The sequence below is a fragment of the Schistocerca nitens genome, chromosome 1 (assembly GCF_023898315.1).
Source record: "Schistocerca nitens isolate TAMUIC-IGC-003100 chromosome 1, iqSchNite1.1, whole genome shotgun sequence".
Taxonomy (NCBI): Eukaryota; Metazoa; Arthropoda; class Insecta; order Orthoptera; family Acrididae; genus Schistocerca; species Schistocerca nitens.
In genome coordinates, this window is record NC_064614.1 from 116,540,616 (window position 1) to 116,563,733 (window position 23,118).

The following is a 23,118-nucleotide window of genomic DNA, read 5'->3' on the forward strand; positions in this document are numbered from 1 at the left end:
AGTCCATATCAGGCGCCAAAGACCACTTTTCCGTGAAGCAGGCTGGATGCTGCACCACGATAATGCGCGGCCGCTTATTGCCAGTGTTGTTGCTGAATATCTTGCAAAAATGAACATGAAGTGCATTCCTCACCCTCCCTATAATTTTTCATAATTTTTCTAAAAAAGCTGTCACCCAGTATTTCATTCCCATAGAATTAAATTTCCAAAAATGCTGCAACACGTATTTCTTTATTTCTGATATCGAAAAACTAAATACCAGTTTTCGTAGATCTCATTTCAAAACTGCCTCCGTGTTTTCATTGTGGATTTCTTTCATAAAGCATATTTTCTCGTGAATACTATGGAATGTGCTGAACAACTGTACTAATTCTTTGTCATTGCTGTCAAAGGAAATAATTATATCATCTACATAACGAGCATTAAAACGTATTTTTCTTTGTAATTCAGAGTTAGAATTGAAGAAGGCAATTTCCAGAGAATTAATGAAGATTTCAGCAAGATGGATACCAACCGCTAGGTCGTATGATTATACGTAAAATTTATCACTGAACGTGAAATAATTATACAGGGTGTACATAAAGTCCGGGAAGACTTTCAATTATTTATTGCACAAGAACTAAACATTGTACAGATATACATATTGCATTTTGAAGAGAAAGTGGCAGTCGCTTCCCGTATTCTCTCCCAGAGCTCTGATACATCACGTGGTGGAGGCTATACATACATCAGATCTTTAATGTATCCCCACAGAAAAAAACCACACGGAGTGTGACCTGGTGATCGGGGAGGCCGTTTCATGAAACAGCTGTCCCCTTCTGTAGCACGGCTGATCCATCGATGCGGCAGCCCCATTCTGCTGAAAGAAGAATGGAGAGTCAGCGCATCTGAGGCATCAGTCTTTGTTGCAACATGGCCAAGTAGGAATATCCAGTGACAGTGCTCTCGGCGAAGAAGAATGGTCCGTACAGTTTTCGACGCTCCACACCTGAACTCGCCATGATTGCGACTAGCGCTGACTATAGGCAAATTACCAAACTACGCTGTGGCGGTATGCATGAAAAAAAAAAAAAAGACTTTCAGGATTTCTCTTCAAAATGACATGTATGATATCTGTACAATGTTTGGTTCTTGTGCAGTAAATAATTGAAAGTGTTCCCGGACTTTATGCACACCCTGTATTTAAGTGCCACCTGTAACAAATTAACAAGCTCGGAGATTTGTACCTCAGTTACCATTTTGCACTGTATAAATTCTTCTCGATAATGCTGAGAGTCAAATCAATAGATAAATTAGTGTAAAGACTTACTATGTCAAACACCGCCTTCCTAGCCCTTTATCCTACCCTTCAACGGTCCCAACGTACTCTCCAAGCCCACCTTGACCAATTCACCGCTTGGTGCAACCAGTGGTTCCTCCGTGTTAATCCCTCCAAGACCCAGGCGATCATCATAGGCCGCACCACCCGTTCCTTCCGCCTCCATGGTTTCTACCTCACCATTTATGGCCGTCCTATCCACCTCACTCCTACCCTCAAATACCTTGGCCTCACCCTCGACCGCCACCTCACCTGGACTCCCCATCTCCTTACCATCCAAAAGAAAGCTCACAACCGCCTCCGCCTCCTGAAACTCCTGTCCGGCCGGACATGGGGTCTGCATCCTTCCACCATCCTCCACACCTACAAATCCATGATCCGCCCCATCCTTTGTTATGCCAGCATCGCTTGGATTTCCGCCCCTCCCCGGTTCTATAACGCCCTCCAAATCCTCGAACGCCATGCGCTCCGCCTCGCCTTCCGCATCCGCCTTCCGTCCCCCACGCGCATCCACTATGACCTCATCCCCTTCCCGCACCTTCTCCTTTTCCTTGAACACATCCGCACACTCTATATTGTCCATCGCCTTGATCCCCCTCACCCCCTGGTGTCTCCCATCCTCTCCACTCCCGACCAGTTGCCGCGCCTTTACCGTTGTGTCCCTCCCTCTCTCCATCTCCACACCCTCCATCTCCTTTCCCAACACAACTTCCACCGTCTACCGCTCCCGGATGATGAGCTTCGCCCTGACATCTACCCTTCCTACCAACTCTAACCCCCTCTTCCTGCCTCCTCCTCAGGGCTCCCTCTCCTCCCCCTCCCTCCTTCTGAGCGGATTTCCCCTCCTCCTCCCCCTCCATCTCTTGTGCCTTCTTTCAGTGTCTCTGCGCTCCCTCCTGCCCTGTCTTCCCTTTTCCTCTCCCGCCCCATGTGTCTCCTGCCTCTTCGTGAACCCACGGTTGCCCCTCCTCCCTTCCTCCCGCCGCTTCCCCAGCTGCCCCATGCTCTCCCCTCCTTTTCCATCCTCTCTGCCCTTTCCCTCGGCAGGTCCCACCTGGTAGTTTTATTCTTCGTCGTGTGTGCTCCGAGTGGGTTTTAAGTGTGTTGTTTCGGAGTGTTTTTAATACTGTGGCCGACTTTTAACCTGTGCCTGTGCATCCAGTGACTTCTATGTGTTTTAAGAATCGCCAACTGTGTTTTTTTTTAACTTTCTGGTGACTTTTTTAACTGTCCCCAATGAACGTCTACATATCAGTGTATTTTTACCTCCATTTTCTCCCCTAACTCTGTTTTATGTTCCCCCTTTTTTACCTCCTTATGTATGTATTATTTTATTCTTGTTTTAATTGTCATGTCACTCGGCTGAAGAGCGGCGGATTGTGCTGCTGACAGCCCTCCCCTGCCCGTATGGGGCAGGGGAATGAAATCACAATAAAGAAAAAAAAATTACTATGTCAAATGAGGCCAACCTAGTGTGCGTTGTAGATGTTATTGCTTTTATTTTGTTGATTTAGTCAGCACTATTTGTAACTGAAAAGTTGCTTTCGAAAACAAACGAGTCTTTGATCGTGTAATGAAGCCGCCCAGCTTAACTGTGGCGTGCTCTCCCTACGTCGCTGACTAAAGGACGGATCGGTTATTTTGTTTACGCAACTTAAACTGACTTCTAAGAACTGGACGCTTCGGGTTCATATTGACGAGGCATTTCTTTTGAAATTTTACGAACAAACTATCAGTGTTAGCTAAACATTGCCGTACTTGTTTTTGCAGGTTAATGATAGGCTCTGTGGTGACCTCAACGGTGTCGTTTTCCTCAAAAGACTTTGCAGTTTAATCTGTATATTTTTTTGCATAGGCGATAACAGATGAAGTATTAGTTTTGTGAGTACATTGCTTTACTGTCTACTTTGTTCGGTAGGTTATGTTGACTACTAGTACTTTTACTTACGTAGTTTTAATCTGTATGCAGATATGACCTGAAGATATACCTCCACGGTATGAAACCGGCCATCGTACAGAGAAAACGCAGTAAACAGGTATTGCGAGTTTGGATTTTTCATTCATTTTTAATACAGACTGTTTTACCATGTCCGATTTTAAATTGTTTGATTGTCCTTTACATTATGTACAAGTTTTTTAGCTGTGGGTGCCCGACCTCTATGGTTCTTTGTCGAATAACAATAGGGTTACTTTTGTCAGATTTAGTTATTAGAGCATCATTTTCTTTAGATTTGTGATTCGTGCTATTAATCAGTTTCCGCTGTTTTGTAGAAAAGTTAGCTTTTAACGCAATTTCTTTGTCAATAAAATTACTACACTCGTGTGCAACCTTGGCCTGTTTGACCTTGTCAAATTAGAACGTGCTTACACCGATTTTGAAATCGATTACAAAACTGTTAATAACAGACGAATCATTGAGCTTGGGACAACATCGTACTTGAAACCTTTACGTAAAATTACATTTTACTCTTGAGTGAAAATAATTTCGGTCTTATTCAATACTCTACCAAAAAAATGATGCTTTGTATTAGTATCTGTAGAAATTGTAATGCTGTTGTTAACCATAGTCCTGCTTTTAAATTTTGACAATTTCTTTTTATGTCTGGCAGTAATTTCAGGTTACGATTGTAAAGCCATTCATTTAGACCATTCCAGACGACATCGATTTCATGACTGAATAGTTCTTTAAATGCTTTGTTTGGAAAAAAGTATAAATAGTATGCTTCTGTATTCAAACTGTCTCTTTTTTTCTCATGGAGTCCTACGGTCCCATCAGATATGATATGCTGGACCAAGTTCTTCTTAATGGATGGCACTTTATTGCACTGTTTTGAACTGATGTAAGATTTCACATACAAGGGGCGTTAAAAAGGAAACGACTCGGAGGCATAATTACAGAAACCACTACCTGTATGTTAGAAGCATTGACCCTGGCTGTTGACACTTATCCCACTGTGACACAAGGCAATGAATGGCTGTCTCATAAAATTCCCGGGGATGCAATGTTAGCCAGTTCCTCACGTACAGCTGGACGTCGTCGTCCGAGGTGAATCGTTTGCCCCCCAGAGCCTTTTAAAGGGAACCAAAAATGGCGTAATCACTGAGAGAGAGGTCCGGATTGTATGGAGGGTGGCCGAATTGCTTTTCTACATGAGTGCCACTACTGTGTTGGCCATATGTGGCTTTGCACTGTCGTGGAGCAGAAGGACCCCACGGGTTAGATAGCCTGGTTGTTTTGATTTGATCACTTGGCGAAGGTTTGCGAGTAACGGTGGGCATTCACTGTTGTCACATGCTACAGGAAGTGAATCAGAAGGGGGCCATCTTGGTCAAAGAAGAACGTCAGCATAACCTTTCCAGCACTTTTGTGGATGGCCTTGGCTATTTTTGGTGGTGGTGACCCTGGATGCTTCAACTGGAGACTTTGTCGTTTTGATTCTGGTTCGAAGTGATGACACCAAGACATCTCCAGCCACCACTCGTACCAGGAACGTATTCCCTTCCCGAGCAATGCGCTGCAGATGAGCAAGACAGTGGGGGCCATTCGACATGCTTCCAGGTGTGGTTGAAGACTCTGGGGCACCCATTGGGAACACACTTAGCGCATGTGTAGTCGTTCCTTCATGATGGTGTGAACACCTCTAATGCTCAATCCGACCACAGCGGCTATGGCTTTCACTGTCACTCGGCAGTCCTGGGTAATGAGTGCATTCACCAGTTGGACGACGTCATCGGTAATGCAGTGTGGTGCTCCAGAATGTGTATCAAAATGGCTCTGAGCACTATGGGACTCAACTGCTGAGGTTATTAGTCCCCTAGAACTTAGAACTAGTTAAACCTAACTAACCTAAGGACATCACAAACATCCATGCCCGAGGCAGGATTCGAACCTGCGACGAATGTGTATCATCAAAAAATGGTTCAAATGGCTCTGAGCACTATGGGACTTAACTTCTGAGGTCATCAGTCCCCTAGAACTTAGAACTACTTAAACCTAACTAACCTAAGGACATCACACACACCCATGCCCGAGGCAGGATTCGAACCTGCGACCGTAGCGGTCGCGCGGTTCCAGACTGTAGCGCCTACAACCGCTCGGCCACACCGGCCGGCTGTGCATCATCGGCTAACGACACCCATCCTTCCCTGAAGCTCTTGTGCCTCGCTTTGACCCTTGCACGGGACATGCAGTGTTCGCCGTACACTTGTGACATTCGTCGATGAATGTCTGTTCCTCCTACTCCTTCGAATGTCAGAAAACGAACAACACCTATTTGTTCTTCTTTTGACGCCTCCATGTCACTGTTTGCAATGCGACTGGCAGCGTTGGACGATTGATGCATCCTGCTGCTAACTCTGTATAGTCACGTGACGTGCATGCGTGCCATCTAGCGCTGGGTTGTGAACACGCTCTGGTCGGAACCACACCTCGTTACAAACGCCACGATATTACCCTCCTGTCACCGGTTTACGCATTCCAGACTCCAGCTAGTTTATTTTTGAAAGTCCCTTATATTACGGCCCTATGTACAGTTTCAAACACTGTTAAAATCGATGACCATGTTTGCTTTTACAATTTTCACCTTAACGTCCATATATTTAGATGCAGCAATGGAAACCTAGGCAGGCTTAAATTTTAAAATTATGCGCTACAGGACCCGTGCCTGCAAGAGCTTTAGTGGACTGGAAATAACAGGCAACCAGTTGCAAAATACAGGTCTAATTCTTGTGGTACAGTAAACGAAACAGCACCTTCCTCCGATTCACTTGTGCTTCTTTGTTGCTCATAAACCATACTGCTGTATGGATCGCCCGCATGCTACTGGATGTTGAAAACGCAGGTTTTTAAGCCTTGTAACCAAGAGTAGCAATATCTGTATGGTCATTTAATCCGTTTCGCCCATAACTTTTCTTCAGGTCATTCAATAAAACGTTCTTGCATTCTTTGACAATATGTGAGACTGGTGCTTTACTATTAAGTTCTGTTGACAAACAGTTGATCAATGGTATAATTTTGGATATTGCAGGAGACTTATGTCCAGGCGCTTCTCTCGTGACATATTCGAAAAATTGATTAAAGCTGTAAATTGGCTCGATGTTTCCATCTCTACAACACTGCAGAAATAGCACTCCGCCTTCAGGCCACAAGTGGTCCATCGGGACCATCCGATCGCCGTGTCATTCTCAGCTGAGGATGCGGATAGGAGGGGCGTGTGGTCAGCACACCGCCCTTTGGTCGTTATGATGGTTTTCTGTGACCGGAGCCCCTTCTATTCGGTCGAGTAGCTCCTCAATTGGCATGACGAGGCGGGAGTGCACCCCGAAAAATAGCAACAGCGCATGGCGGCCCGGATGGTCAGCCATCCAACTGTCGGCCACGCCCAACAGAGCGTGAGTGATCTGGTGGGAACCGGTGTACTGACGGCTCTGAGCACTATGGGACTTAACATCTATGGTCATCAGTCCCCTAGAACTTAGAACTACTTAAACCTAACTAACCTAAGGACAGCACACAACACCCAGCCATCACGAGGCAGAGAAAATCCCTGACCCCGCCGGGAATCGAACCCGGGAACCCGGGCGTGGAACCGGTGTATCCACTGCGGTGAGGCCGCTGCCACTGTAGAAATAAGTTGTTTACTAAATGTTTACAGCAAGTGCTCTTTCTGGGAAACCTAAAAAGTGATTTTTTGTTTTACTATTGTCATTAATAAAGAAAGAAAGGTATTTAAAGTGTTTTATGTGATTACAATACTAGCAGTAAAGAAAAATACAAGTGTGAAATACACGCAGCATTCCTTCAGTTGCATTAGAAATTAAGAAGTGTCGATATGAGCAGGTATCGATTATTTTGGTATCTCCCTATGTGTAGAATGGCAGGATGACTTTCGTTCTGTTCATTTAAGTAGTATCTTGGATGGTATCGGAACGAATGGTGTGTTATGTGAACTGATTATGTCAAGGGTAAATTTCAACAAAATAGTTACCGGCTCTAGACCCTCACAATCCACAGATCTTGCCAGGGCGAGGTGGCTTGAGTGCCTCAGTGGTCAGTTGAACAGTTGGTGCAACCACATTCGTGCGCTTTCTGTAGAGAGACCAGACTAAAATATGATTCCTGAACGTGGTCCACAGCCTTTTCAATAGTTGCAGCGCCAACAGTCTGGATGACTGACTAATGTGGACTTGTGACATAAAAGAATACGGCCTTGCTGTGTTGGCAGTGAGAATGGCTGAAAGCAAACGGAAACTATAGTCACTATACTGAATTTCCAGAGAACATGCTGCTATACCACATGATTATAGATAATGGTATCCTGTTGGGTAAAACTCTCAAGAAAGAGAATAGTCCCTTATTTGGATGTCCAGGTGGGGACTAATCAGGACAATGTTATCACCAGGAAAAATTAGAAGAGCATTCTATTTTTAGGAGTTTGGGATGTTAGATTCCTTGATTGGGTAGGTAAATTATGGAATATAAAAAGAGAAATTTTGGGCTTAAGCAGGATATAGCGGAAATTAGTGAAGTACGATGGCAGGAAGAACAGGATTGCTAGTCAGAATAGTACAGGATTATTAACAGAAAACTAATTAGGGGTAATGCAGGAGTAGGTCTAATAATGAATACCAAATAGGAATGTGAGTGAGATAATACGAACAGCAGAATGAATGCACTATCATAGTCAAGATAGTCACAAAGCCAATACCTCCACAGTAGTACAAAATTTGTACACGTTGTAAAGGGTATAACTATAGATATTTCTGTTGGTGTCTGAGAACGGCGTTCTGAAAAACATTACATCAGTATTTACTTCGTGTGCAGACTGATAATTATACAAGTTCTCTTCGGAAAGTAGCGTTTGATCGGTCGCGAAATGGAAACCATTGTGAAAATCAGAAATGTTTTACTAGCAATGGTTAGCAACACCTTCGTGCTGTTTCTATACATAGTCGTCTCTCCGACTTGGAGATTTGTCGTAGCGTTGTACCAACTTTCCAATAACTTCACCATAGAAGGCAAACGCCTGTGCTTTACGCCAATTCCCTACGCTGGTCTGCGGCTCGTTGTCTGTGCCAAAATGTTGTCTTCATAGCCAGCGATTCATGTGAGCAGAGGTGAAGATCAAAGGGAGCCAAGTGTGGGCTTTATGGTAGGTGATGAAGCACTTCCCATCGAAAACGCAGCATGGGCGTCTTCATTGACCCTGCAGTGTGCTGCCGAAAATTGCTATGAAGAAGGAAATGCGTGACAATTACGTTATGTGGGCTGCATAGAATTAGGCGTAATCTTACGGCAGGCACCAATACTTGGTTGGGAACACTATTTTCTATGCATCTTTACGTGCGCTCAGAACTGAAAAGAGCGACACGATGCCAACGACGGGAATATTAGAGACACGTCCAACACATTCACGGTGGTTTCCGTTTCGCGCTCGACCAACCGGACCTTACTTTCCGGATAGCCCTAGTAGCTGTTACAACTCGTATTTTTTGAGGTTGGTTGGCATCTCCAAGTATATTTGGCAAGAGTAAGCCATTAATGCTTATGTTCCCTTGAGCAACAGGTCAGGTGTTGAAGTATGGAATGCGGACGCAAATCGATTAGTCTATACTGACAGGACTAGTCCACTTAGTGGTACAGTTAGGCCATGCAGAAAAAAATCAGGTCGTAAAGTTTGTAGGAAGGCTATTCGACACAGATAACACATATTAAGGTGCCAAATATAAAAGTGTCTGCACTTATACCCATTAGACTGTGTATACCTGCTACAGGCACAGATGATTAAAACATTGAAAAAGAAAATATGTGATAAAATGTAAGAAATTATTCAGATAGTAAAGGGAGATTACAATTTAATTACGGTGTCATATCTCAGTGACGAGCTTCAAGCAGGAGCATGGAGAGGGACTGGGTAAAGTTTAAAAGACTAGTTCACCATGCTCTGGATAGACAGAGACTACTGCCTAATAGAAGTAAAATGAAACATAGAGCTATAGATAGAGAGAAGCTGAATGAAATGCCTTTCGTTGTCAAGGCGGCAACGCGTGAAAAGTCCAGTGACCAACGAAGAAGAATACTGTCTTGAATGAAATGTGACAGAAGCCCGAACAAATGGTTCAAATGGCTCTGAGCACTATGGGACTCAACTGCTGTGGTTAACAGTCCCCTAGAACTTAGAACTACTTAAACCTAACTAACCTAAGGACATCAAACACATCCATGCCCGAGGCAGGATTCGAACCTGCGACCATAGCAGTCCCACGGTTCCGGACTGCGCGCCTAGAACCGCGAGACCACCGCGAAAGCCCGAACAACAGGGGACTGATGTACTAGGACATGTACCGATACCATGAAATAGTGCATTGATAATGGCTAGCCGAGACCTAGACTTGTCTAATAAAACCTGAAAGAAAAGGACGACTGATTGTTGTGCTCTATCATTTGAATGATTGTCGAATGCTCTTTCACAAAACCCAAAGAAATTCGGGTCGTATGTAAAGGCTGTTAATGGCACCAAGGTTGGTGTCTAGGCACACAAAGATGAGACACTAAGTGAGACTGAGACAAGCAAAGCATAAGAAGAAACGCGTAACTCTGTTTTCAAATGTTCATTTACAATGGAAAACCCAGTATTATTGACGCAATTTGATTCTCGTTCCACTGAAAAAAATGAGGCAAATAGATATTAGTGTCAGTGGCGTTGAGAAACAGCTGAAGTCGTTAAAACTGAACAAAGCTCTAGGACCGGATGGAATCCCTCTCACAAGGGAACCTCCCCATCGCACCCCCCTCAGATTTAGTTATAAGTTGGCACAGTGGATAGGCCTTGAAAAACTGAACACAGATCAATCGAGAAAACAGGAAGAAGTTGTGTGGAACTATGAAAAAACTAAGCAAAATATACAAACTGAGTAGTCCATGTGCAAGATTGGCAACATCTAGGAGAGTCCGCGTTCAGGAGCGCCGTGGTCGCGTGGTAAGCGTGAGCAACTGCGGAACGAGAGGTACTTGGTTCAAATCTTCCCTAGAGTGAAAAGTTTACTTTCTTTATTTTTGCAAAGTTATGATCTGTCCGTTCGTTAATTTACGTCTCTGTTCAGTGTAATAAGTTTAGTGTCTGTGTTTTGCGACCGCACCGCAAAACCGTGCGATTAGTAGCCGAAAGGACGTGCCTGTCCAATGGAAACCGAAAACATTTGATTGCAAGGTCATAGGAAAACCGATTACTCCAGAGGAAAACACGTCTGATATATTCTATACGACACTGGTGACGGCATGTGCGTCACATGACAGGAATATGTTGTCGACCCACCTAACTTGTACACTTGATGAATGGCTAAAAGGATTCTTCTACCTTGCCCAATTTAGGTTTTCTTGTGGATGTGATAATCACTCCCAAAAAAGTGTGAAAACATAAGAGTTTGTCACATAAACTGCAACAAATGAATGCAACAGTTTCACAGTCGCACAGTTTTGTCTGTGCTCTGTCAAAACATATGTTTTTAACGTTTTCAAATTTTTCCGTGTGTAGACCGTCAAATCCTGCATATGTCCAAGCAAATCTGAACATGTCCTGGAATTTTGAAGAGCGAAGTTGATTATATCTGAGTGCCTGAACTTTGATAATTGTCTGAAAATAAAAAATTAAAATTTTCTCCCGAGGAAAGACTTGAACCAAGGACCTATCGTTCTACAACTGCACACGCTAACCACGGGACCACGGCGCTCATAGGTTTACAACCACCAGGATGTTGCCTATCTTACACATGGACTACTCAGTTTGTATATTTTGCTTATTTTTTTCATAGTTCCACACAACTTCTTCCTGTTTTCTCGATTGATCTGTGTTCAGTTTTTCAAGGCCTATCCACTGTACCAACTTATAACTAATTCTGAGGGGGTTGCGATGGGGAGGTTCCCTTGTCAGATTCTATACTGAAATTGCAGCTGAGTTAGCCCCTCATTTGCATATAATATATCGTAGACCCCTCTAACGGAAGACTGTGCCCAGTGACAAGAAGGGCAGTACTCCTAGGATATATTATGTGCTCAAACGTAATGAGATATCACGAAGAGAAAGACCTCATCCACGACAACCATCATGGATTCCGAAACCATCACTCATGTCAGACACCACTCGCATTTTTCTCACATGACACACTCAAGTCACGGGTCAAGGCAGTCAGGTATATGCGTAATTGATTGATTTCCGAAAAGTACTTCACACGATGCCACATCTGCACTTATTATTAAAAGTTCTATCATGTGGGATATCGAGAAAGCTTTGTGACTGGATTAAGGATTTATTGGTGGAGGGGCATAGCATGTTATCTTGGATGGAGAATCTTAGACAGATGAAGAAGTAACTTTAGGTGCGTCCCAGGGAAGTGTATTTTGCCCCTTACTGTTCTTGTTGTATGTTAATGACCGTGCTGACGACGCCAGTAACCTCAGGCTTTCCGCAGATGTTGCAGTTATCTACTGTTTAATGAGGTATTGTCTGAAAGAGGCAGCAGAGATGTTTAGTGAGATACGTTAAGATTTCAAAATGGTGCAATGATCGGCAACTTGCCTTAAAAGTTCAGAAACGTGAAAATGTGCACTTCATAAAACTAGAAAACTTCGGTCATACGTAAAGCATGCGGCAGAGATCGGGTCGTTAATAGAATCCTAGAGAAATGCAGTGGGTCTACAAAGGAAATTGCTTACAAATCACTCGTGCGACACATCCCAGAATATTGCTCAAGTATGTGGGACGCGTACCAAACAAGACTTACTAGGGATATTGAACGTGTACAGAGAATGGCAGCACAAAGGAGAGTGTCAAAGAGGTACTGACCAAATTGAAGTGGCAGTCTTTTGAAGGTAGAGGTAAACTATCCCGAGAAAGCCTACTTACAAAGTTTCAAAAACTGGCTTTAAGTAAAGATTCTAGATGTACACTACAACCCTGTAGTAATCGTGAGGACGAGATTAGATTAATTATAGCACTCACAGAGGCGTTTAAACATTCATTCTTCCCACGCTCCGCACGTGAATGAAACTGGAAAAACCCCTAATTCAATAGGACGTAAGCTCCTCCAAGCGCTTCACAGCGTTGTGCGGAATATTTATGTGGATGTAAATACTGGCATTCAATAACAGGAAAAAGAAGAGAAGGAAAAATAGTGGGAGAACATAGATTGGAAGACAGGAATGAAAGGGGAAGCCACCTGGTAGTATTAAGCACAGAGCATTAGTTAATCACTGTTAACTTTTGGTTTAATAATCATGAAAGAAGACTGTGTACATGTAAGAGATCTGGAAGCACTGCTAGGTTTCAGAAATTATATAATGGCAAGATAGAGATTTTGAAAACAGACTTAACACCAAAATATTTTCAGGGGCATGTGCAAACTCAAACCATAATTTATTGGGTATGAACTGCGGATTAAAACCGAAGAATTGGTAGAAAGGTAGTAAATTAAAGAGATGGGACCTGGATAAATTTCAAGAATTAGAGCGCTGAATGTTTGAAATGGAGCATTAGGGAGCGTATGAGTGAAACCATGGAACCGAATACAGGGGAAGACGAACTAATAGCTTCGAGGGATGGTGTAATGAAGGCAGCAAAAAGACAAAGCCCAGTCAAAATTGTTTGATAACAGAGGATTTACTGAGTTTAACTGGTGAAAGGAGAAGACATAAAAATACAGAAATTAATTAGGCAACAAACTAATGAGTGTGCTAGAAGATCACTTTGACGAAACAGGAATGAGTAGAGGAGGAATGCAAAGCTGTACGAGCATGTGTGATTATGAGAAATGTCGACGCTGCTTATAGGAAAATTAGAGAAACTTTTGTGTGAATATCAAAAGCTTCGTTGAGGAGCCAGTAGTCCAGCCGAATGCTGAAAATTATATATAGAAGGACTATACGGAGGAAAGCAAATTAATATGATACTGCGAAAATAACTTGACAGAGCACTGTAACAACTAGACCGAAACAAGGCATCTGGAGTAGACGAATTTCCCTCATGATTATTGAGATCCTTGGGAGATATAGCCATGATAATGTTATTCCAGAGAGAGCATAAGGGAACAATTGACAGGAATGGGGGTAAGAAATACAGTAGAAGAAGAATGGGTAGCTTTGAGGGATGAAGTAGTGAAGGCAGCAGAGGATCAAGTAGGTAAAAAGACGAGGGCTAGTAGAAATCCTTGGGTAACAGAAGAAATATTGAATTTAATTGATGAAAGGAGAAAATATAAAAATGCAGTAAATGAAGAAGGCAAAAAGGAATACAAACGTCTCAAAAATGAGATCGACAGGAAGTGCAAAATGGCTAAGCAGGGCTGGCTAGAGGACAAATGTAAGGATGTAGAAGCTTATCTCACTAGGGGTAAGATAGATACTGCCTACAGGAAAATTAGAGAGACCTTTGCAGATAAGAGAACCACTTGTATGAACATCAAGAGCTCAGATGGAAACCCAGTTCTAAGCAAAGAAGGGGAAGCAGAAAGGTGGAAGGAGTATATAGAGGGTCTATACAAGGGCGATGTACTTGAGGACAATATTATGGAAATGGAAGAGGATGTAGATGAAATCGGAGATACGATACTGCGTGAAGATTTTGACAGAGCACTGAAAGACCTGAGTCAAAACAAGGCCCCCGGAGTAGACAACATTCCATTGGAACTACTGACGGCCTTGGGGGAGCCAGTCCTGACAAAACTCTACCATCTGGTGAGCAAGATGTATGAAACAGGCGAAATACCCTCAGACTTCAAGAAGAATATAATAATTCCAATCCCAAAGAAAGCAGGTGTTGACAGATGTGAAAATTACCAAACTATCAGTTTAATAATTCACAGCTGCAAAATACTAACACGAATTCTTTACAGACGAATGGAAAAACTAGTAGAAGCCGAACTCGGGGAAGATCAGTTTGGATTCCGTAGAAATACTGGAACACGTGAGGCAATACTGACCTTACGACTTATCTTAGAAGAAAGATTAAGGAAAGACAAACCTACGTTTCTAGCATTTGTAGACTTAGAGAAAGCTTTTGACAATGTTCACTGGAATACTCTCTTTCAAATTCTAAAGGTGGCAGGGGTAAAATACAGGGAGCGAAAGGCTATTTACAATTTGTACAGAAACCAGATGGCAGTTATAAGAGTCGAGGGACATGAAAGGGAAGCAGTTGTTGGGAAGGGAGTAAGACAGGGTTGTAGCCTCTCCCCGATGTTATTCAATCTGTATATTGAGCAAGCAGTAAAGGAAACAAAAGAAAAATTCGGAGTAGGTATTAAAATCTATGGAGAAGAAATAAAAACTTTGAGGTTCGCCGATGACATTGTAACTCTGTCACAGACAGCAAAGGACTTGGAAGAGCAGTTGACTGGAATGGATAGCGTCTGGAAAGGAGGATATAAGATGAACATCAACAAAATCAAAACGAGGATAATGGAATGTAGTCGAATTAATTCGGGTGATGCTGAGGGTATTAGATTAGGAAATGAGACACTTAAAGTAGTAAAGGAGTTTTGCTATTTGGGGAGCAAAATAACTGATGATGGTCGAAGTAGAGAGGATGTAAAATGTAGACTGGCAAAGGCAAGGAAAGCGTTTCTGAAGAAGAGAAATTTGTTAACATCGAGTATAGATTTAAGTGTCAGGAAGTCATTTCTGAAAGTATTTGTATGGAGTGTAGCCATGTATGGAAGTGAAACATGGACGATAAATAGCTTGGACAAGAAGAGAATAGAAGCTTTCGAAATGTGGTGCTACAGAAGAATGCTGAAGATTAGGTGGGTAGATCAAATAACTAATGAGAAGGTGTTGAAGAGGATTGGGAGAAGAGAAGTTTGTGTCACAACTTGACTAGAAGAAGGGATCGGTTGGTAGGACATGTTCTGAGGCATCAAGGGATCACAAATTTAGTATTGGAGGGCAGCGTGGAGGGTAAACATCGTAGAGGGAGACCAAGAGATGAATACACCAAGCAGATTCAGAAGGATGTAGGTTGCAGTAGGTACTGGGAGATGAAGAAGCTTGCACAGGATAGAGTAGCATGGAGAGCTGCATGAAACCAGTCTCAGGACTGAAGACCACAAGAACAACAACAATGTTATTCCGCCTGACGGTTAAAACACGCAAAATACCCTCGAGCTTACAGAAGAATGTAATCATTCCAACTCCAAAGGTGCCAAGTGCTGACTGCTGCGAATTATGCCAAACCATGTATGTACCGAAGAACGGAAAAACTAGTAAAAGCCGACCTCAAGGAAGATCAGCTAGTGCTCCGAAGAAACGTAGAAGCACTCGATGCAGCACGAATTATTTTCGAAAATGAGCTAAAGAAAGACAAAGCTCGATACATTTCTCTCCCTCTTCTTTGTTGATATTCGCCCCACCCCTCGACTATCAAATCATCCCACCCCCTCGCCCTCCAATGACCTATCTCTCTTCAGACTATCAGGCTCCATATTTTACTGGTGTGTCTAAGGACAAAGATTATGTTAACGATTTTCGGTTTTGTGCACTTGAGAGTGACTGTGTATGCTAATATGAGGAGCGGGAGGGAGCAAATATGTACGTTTTAACATTTTATATATTTTAATCACATTCACTGTCACAAGAGATTTTTAAAGGCATTCGTAACTGCAATGATAAGCGACCTAACAGAACAGAAATCTTTATAGCAATAACTGTAGTTTCAGAGACTGTTTACGACAGTGTTGAATAGAAAGTACTCTTTGATTTCTGAACGTAGCAGAGACAAAATACAGGGAACGACGAGTCATATAAAAATGGAATCGAAGCCGGACTACAGTTTAGAATCGAATGACGTAAAAGAGATGTCAAATGAAAACGAGACAGATGAGGAAAAAGTAAGTAAACTGTTTATTATTTCAAAAGTAATCGTCATAGCTGTTAATACATTTTTTCAGATTCAATATCTTGTTGACACAGAACCAGCAACTTTTTTAATACTGCTTTTTTGTCGAAAACTGACATTCTGAGCACGTTGACTCTTACATAAAAGATGACAGCAATCTGTCACTTTTTACAATACTATTTATTTACTAGCTATACCCGGCAAACTTCGTTCCACCTCTGAAAATCTTTATAAGTTATAGCTGACCCGGCAAACGTTGTTTAGTCATATAAATTATCTCTAGTCTATAAGAATAATGTATACGTGTAACACAATGTTTACGTGTAACACAATAGCCGTTGTTTCCGGGAGCTCGTGACACAAATAATAATAATGGCCGAAAACTGTGTAGGGAGTGAGAAAAGGCTTAGGGGGAAGTCCGGCAGTATCGGCCACTACTAGTTCTAGCGTTTCTACGATAGATCGCGCGGATTTATCAATTGCTGCCAATACACGGCTCGTCCATGAGCATAGAAACACAGTGGCAATTTCGTGTCGAAACGTGTTCGCCAGCATTATGAACAAGGCCAAGCGCACATGCATCGATTTTTATCGTACGTAAAAATATTGTACGATTAAATTCTTTTAGAGGAACAAAGGAGAGCATAGGAACTTCTTTGTTCCACTAAAAGAATTTGATCGTACGACATATTTCCGTACGATAAAAATCTCTGCTTGTGCGCTAGGCCTAAATGCCGGTTTGGCGAAAGACGCGTGCTACCTAGTAAACTTCTCGATCTACACTCCTGGAAATTGAAATAAGAACACCGTGAATTCATTGTCCCTGGAAGGGGAAACTTTATTGACACATTCCTGGGGTCAGATACATCACATGATCACACTGACAGAACCACAGGCACATAGACACAGGCAACAGAGCATGCACAATGTCGGCACTAGTACAGTGTATATCCACGTTTCGCAGCAATGCAGGCTGCTATTCTCCCATGGAGACGATCGTAGAGATGCTGGATGTAGTCCTGTGGAACGGCTTGCCATGCCATTTTCACCTGGCGCCTCAGTTGGACCAGAGTTCGTGCTGGACGTGCAGACCGCGTGAGACGACGCTTCATCCAGTCCCAAACATGCTCAATGGGGGACAGATCCGGAGATCTTGCTGGCCAGGGTAGTTGACTTACACCTTCTAGAGCACGTTGGGTGGCACGGGATACATGCGGACGTGCATTGTCCTGTTGGAACAGCAAGTTCCCTTGCCGGTCTAGGAATGGTAGAACGATGGGTTCGATGACGGTTTGGATGTACCGTGCACTATTCAGTGTCCCCTCGACGATCACCAGTGGTGTACGGCCAGTGTAGGAGATCGCTCCCCACACCATGATGCCGGGTGTTGGCCCTGTGTGCCTCGGTCGTATGCAGTCCTGATTGTGGCGCTCACCTGCACGGCGCCAAACACGCATACGACCATCATTGGCACCAAGGCAGAAGCGACTCTCATCGCTGAAGACGACACGTCTCCATTCGTCCCTCCATTCACGCCTGTCGCGACACCACTGGAGGCGGGCTGCACGATGTTGGGGCGTGAGCGGAAGACGGCCTAACGGTGTGCGGGACCGTAGCCCAGCTTCATGGAGACGGTTGCGAATGGTCCTCGCCGATACCCCAGGAGCAACAGTGTCCCTAATTTGCTGGGAAGTGGCGGTGCGGTCCCCTACGGCACTGCGTAGGATCCTACGGTCTTGGCGTGCATCCGTGCGTCGCTGCGGTCCGGACCCAGGTCGACGGGCACGTGCACCTTCCGCCGACCACTGGCGACAACATCGATGTACTGTGGAGACCTCACGCCCCACGTGTTGAGCAATTCGGCGGTACGTCCACCCGGCCTCCCGCATGCCCACTGTACGCCCTCGCTCAAAGTCCGTCAACTGCACATACGGTTCACGTCCACGCTGTCGCGGCATGCTACCAGTGTTAAAGACTGCGATGGAGCTCCGTATGCCACGGCAAACTGGCTGACACTGACGGCGGCGGTGCACAAATGCTGCGCAGCTAGCGCCATTCGACGGCCAACACCGCGGTTCCTGGTGTGTCCGCTGTGCCGTGCGTGTGATCATTGCTTGTACAGCCCTCTCGCAGTGTCCGGAGCAAGTATGGTGGGTCTGACACACCGGTGTCAATGTGTTCTTTTTTCCATTTCCAGGAGTGTAGTTACGTCGATTCAAGGAGGGATATTCTAGTCGTTGCTTTTGGTACGTTTTCTTGAATTACCTATCTATCGAATAGTGAAAGACTATCACCGTAGCCACCTGGCGGGGATAACTGATCAAGTGATAATTGATCAGTTATCGACAGGGGCTGAAAATTATTAAATTACTAAAATCACTGTTAAAAAATAGGGGTTGGTGGTAGAAGGGTGAAAATTTAGGGTTGCGTGTATTTTTTTAATAGCACATCATAAAAAAATAAAAATAAAAAGTTCTGTCCAAAAAATAAGAAAAAAAGTTTTGTAGTGGAGCACCCTTATCACTTAGGGGTATGAAAAATAGATAACGTCTGATTCTCAGACCTATCGAATATACATGTAAAATTTCATCAGAATCGATCGAGCCGTTTCGGAGGAGTATGGCAACTAACACTGTGACACCAGAATTTTATATATAAGGATTTAAATAGTTCCATTACCGGTTTCGAACATTATAGTTCATCTTCAGACGCTAGTTCACGCTAAGATACATTTTACATTAGGTTTCATGTTTTGTTTTCCCAAATGATGTAATTTCCTCTGGGTGGTAGTGCCCCACAACCAAAACAAGTTACGAGACACAGTTACAGTTAAAAATACATTGTCTCACATCTTGTTTTGGTTGTGGGGCACCACCACACCGAGGAAATTTCATCATTCGGGAAAACAAAACATGAAAGCTAATGGAAAATGTATCTTAACGTGAACTAGCCTCTGAAGATGAACTGTAATGTTCGAAACCAATAACTACGCTATTTAAATAAATAAATATCATTGTAAAAAGTGGCTTTTTGCTGTCATCTTTTATGTAAGAGTCAACCTATATTTTTAATATTTCTTGAAGCGTTTATTAACAAATCCGTCAAAGTTGCAGTACATATGTTTGGTGACTATTTTAGAACTTACTAGCTCATTCTCACGCCTAGCCTAATGAGGCTGCGCTGAAAGTTCCTGATCATAATGACAAACATCAAAATGGCAATACATGTTTTATAAGTTATTTGCAGATGACTGTCGCAATCAACATCATCGTCCTTAGCAAGTCAGAATCAAACTGTTTGATGGTTCGAAACTATTCGCCAAACATATGTCCTGCAACTGTGACTGATTTGTTACTAAACGTTTGGTGAAATGTTAATACATTTATCCCACTGTGAGACACGCCTGTCGATAACTTCACGGAAAAATATTTGCCGTTGCCTATGGGACAATTTCCGGTACGGGGAATCGAATCCAGACCTCCTGGGTGAGAGCTAGGTATCCTAGCCACTAGTGGTTGTACTCAGGCGAACACCTCTTCGTCCGAAGGAGATCAATGACCAGGACCGTCGCATGGAGAGAGATCGGTACTGTATCGATGATTGTGTAAGGGCTTTCCAGAAAGAACTTGCGTAGCGTGCTCGAAACAATATTGGCAACTGCTCCTTATGATAGTGTAAGGAGTACTGCTGTCTTTGATGTTATGACATAGCATATCGTACTCCTTAAGCATCTCCGGCTTCTGGAACTTTCGCAGCTGCGCCTGCTTTTCTCTGGTGGGCGCATTGTGTTGCTATTTAGCGTCAACAATGCCTAGGTGCTAATGAGCACGAGCGTGTTTTTGCCGGGTGCAACCGTTGTCGTGCATAGACTGCAGAATATCCTGAAGAGTTGGTTACGAGTTCAAAATATTACGTAGGTTCTTAGGGTAAAAGTAGCATTTCGGGTTCTTCGCGAAAGGCACGCAGAACTGTTTGTAAAAATTGTAAATTGGTTAGTAATTTCCGCTACCGGAACAGATACAATATGTCTCCTGTGAGTGGTGATAACTGAAAAATTAATGCAGGAACGCAGTGCAGCAATGGTTACTTCAACATGAATGAAAAAAAAATGAACTTGACTGTCGGTGCAATAGTGGGGGAGCCTAGGCCTTGTTAGAAAATGTGTGACGTGCCAAAAGAATAATCGAATTAATATTGATCTGTACTGTTATTATTTCAAAGTGACATTCTTTCCAATTTTAGCTGCGAGGCTTTAATATTTGCAATTATAAGAGACATGTGTTTGTATCAGGCAGTAGTAACGAAGCGTGATCTCTCTGTAAAGCTCCCATTCTCGAGCCCGTTTGCCGTAAAACACGACATTTGCCTGTTTTCTGGAAATCAGCTTAAATGACTAATAATGCCATTTTAAGCTCATAACATGGTTTTTTCTTCAAGAATTTCAACATTAAAAAAACCGGCAATGAAATTCAAATATTTTGAAAACCCACAAAAAGTTCCATATGAGCCACGTGATGTCTGTGACGTCACTACCTAGCGCGATGCTCTTACTGCCGTAAAGCTCATGCACAGTGGTATTTTGTCTTGGAATTTACGTTTCGGAGACTGGGTTACAAATGGTTTGTGTTACCACATTGTAGAAATATATCTCTAAAAAGTTTTGAAAATGGTTTTTGAATGTTACAAAGACTGAGAAGAAGCGTAAAATGAGGTTGCAACTCGTCCGTAGAGGTCCAAATGTGATAGTGTACTGGACTGCTAAATGCAATGTTCTCAAGATTGATCCTCATGCAGAGCAAATTTGTTTGGTTTTTTCCGGTTTGTACTACTGTTTTCTCGAGAAAAATTTGGAGCCGCTCCAATCGCGTCAAAAGTGCGAATGCAAGTTGCCGAGCATTTTTTTTTTAATATATATAAATGGGGTCTGTATACAGACCTAAATGTGATTCTGGCGTTATAGAGCAAAAAGTAGAGCATATTATTCTTGACTGACCAATAATTTCAAGGAGATTGAAACGACTTGGTATAGGGCTCTCCAAAGGCTGTGGTATGGTTAAGTCCTTTCTCCACAGAACTCTGATGGAACTGTGATTTTGGTAACGGCTCTGAGTGTTCACTTGCTGTAATTTTATACTAGTTTGTTAATATTTTCGGAAGTATGTTTCATATCTTATTTTTCTGTTGTACGTGTATCATATTTTTGCGCAGTTTTGCGATAAGTTGCATAAAAAATAATAATAATTGCCTGTTGACTATTTATTCTATAAATGACGTCACATATCAAAAGAGAGTATTTAGTTTAATAGTCGAAGTAGACTAAATGTACAGTACTTTTGCACTAAACAAGCTAGAAGTTTCTAAATAAATATTCGTCTAAGGAACAGAAGTTGGGAGTCAAATTTTGCATGTGACTCACCGTGCACTTATCTTCGTAATCAAGTCCGTAAGCCTCCCTCACACTTAGTGGGCACGTCTGAAAATTCTTCGAAACTGTTGCCTTGAAATGGTCGGGATTGTTCAGACCAGACCTGAAAAAGTACAGTATTTTAAGGAGATCATCTCGGTTATTCACTGCCTGAGGATTATTTATTAATTCTTGTATATGTCGTAAAAGCATTCGTTTAAACATCAGAATTAGAAGACAATAATCCCTCACATGAAAACAAAAAATCCGCTGAGTATCATGGGAGGGCAAAGCAGTTGATGTACAGTTGCGCGTGCACGCACGCACGCGCACACACACACACACACACACACACACACACACACACACACACATATATATATATATATATATATATATATATATATATATATATACGTGTGTGTGTGTGTGTTCACATATATATACAGGGTGAGTCACCTGACATTACCGCTGGATATATTTCGTAAACCACATCAAACACTGACGAATCGATTCCACAGACCGAACGTGAGGAGAGGGGCTAGTGTAATTGGTTAATACAAACCATACAAAAATGCACGGAAGTATGTTTTTTAACACAAACCTACGTTTTTTAAACGGAACCACGTTAGTTTTGTTAGCACATCTGAACATATAAACAAATACGTAATCAGTGCCGTTTGTTGCATTGTAAAATGTTAATGACATCCGGAGATACTGTAACCTAAAGTTGACGCTTGAGTACCACTCCTCCGCTGTTCGATCGTGTATATCGGAGAGCACCGAATTACGTAGGGATCCAAAGGGAACGGTGATGGACCTTAGGTACAGACGAGACTGGAACAGCACATGACGTCCACATGCTAGCACCTTTTTATTGGTCTTTTTCACTGACGCACATGTACACTATTTGACATAAAACTTGACCGGCGGCCGGCCGCTTCAGAGGCTAAGTCCGCGCCGATCGCGACATGGGACAAAAAAACTGGCCAACTCGCTAATTCTCTAAGTCCGGTTATCTGCACAATCTGGCAACACTGTAGACTGCGGCACTTCCTGGAGGAAAACTTGTCCCATGATAGAGAAACCCTAGGCTGATTACGCCTGTGGTCTAGCGGTAGCGTGCGTTGTTTCTGTCCATAATGTCAGTGGATCGAGAAGAGCTGGCATAAAATATTTTTATAGCCTCATCTGTCTGAATGCTGAAGACGTGAATGTAATGGTAGCGCAGATTCAATCTATTTCGCTTTGTGACACACCGATATCATAATTTTATCCAGTAACGATTTTGCGGCAGATTTCCTGCAGACTGTCCTCCTCTGGACGCCGTATGCGGTAAAGCTCCGGGATCCATTTGCTGGCTACTGGCAGCGGCCGTGGCGACAGCAGCGGCGCTGCTCTCCCCCGTTCTTTATCGAAAGCGCCTGCTACCGCTCATCGCTTTTGATGATTTAAAACGCTTTATTATTAAATGTTGCTCCACAGAAAATTTCTACAATTTCCATTCACGC

The 23,118-nt window shown here is 43.0% G+C and overlaps 1 protein-coding gene across 3 annotated transcripts in view; it reads right to left on the minus strand.

Annotated features, from left to right (window-relative positions):
- The window catches only part of LOC126242219 (short-chain dehydrogenase/reductase family 9C member 7-like), a 189,467-nt gene that overhangs the window by 41,131 nt on the left and 125,218 nt on the right, over positions 1 to 23,118 (minus strand). For all 3 annotated transcript variants that reach the window (XM_049948072.1, XM_049948070.1, XM_049948071.1), the window contains exon 6: positions 21,620 to 21,731. In XM_049948072.1, the coding sequence (XP_049804029.1) occupies positions 21,620 to 21,731 (112 nt within the window). The remainder of the gene's footprint in view (positions 1 to 21,619; positions 21,732 to 23,118) is intronic.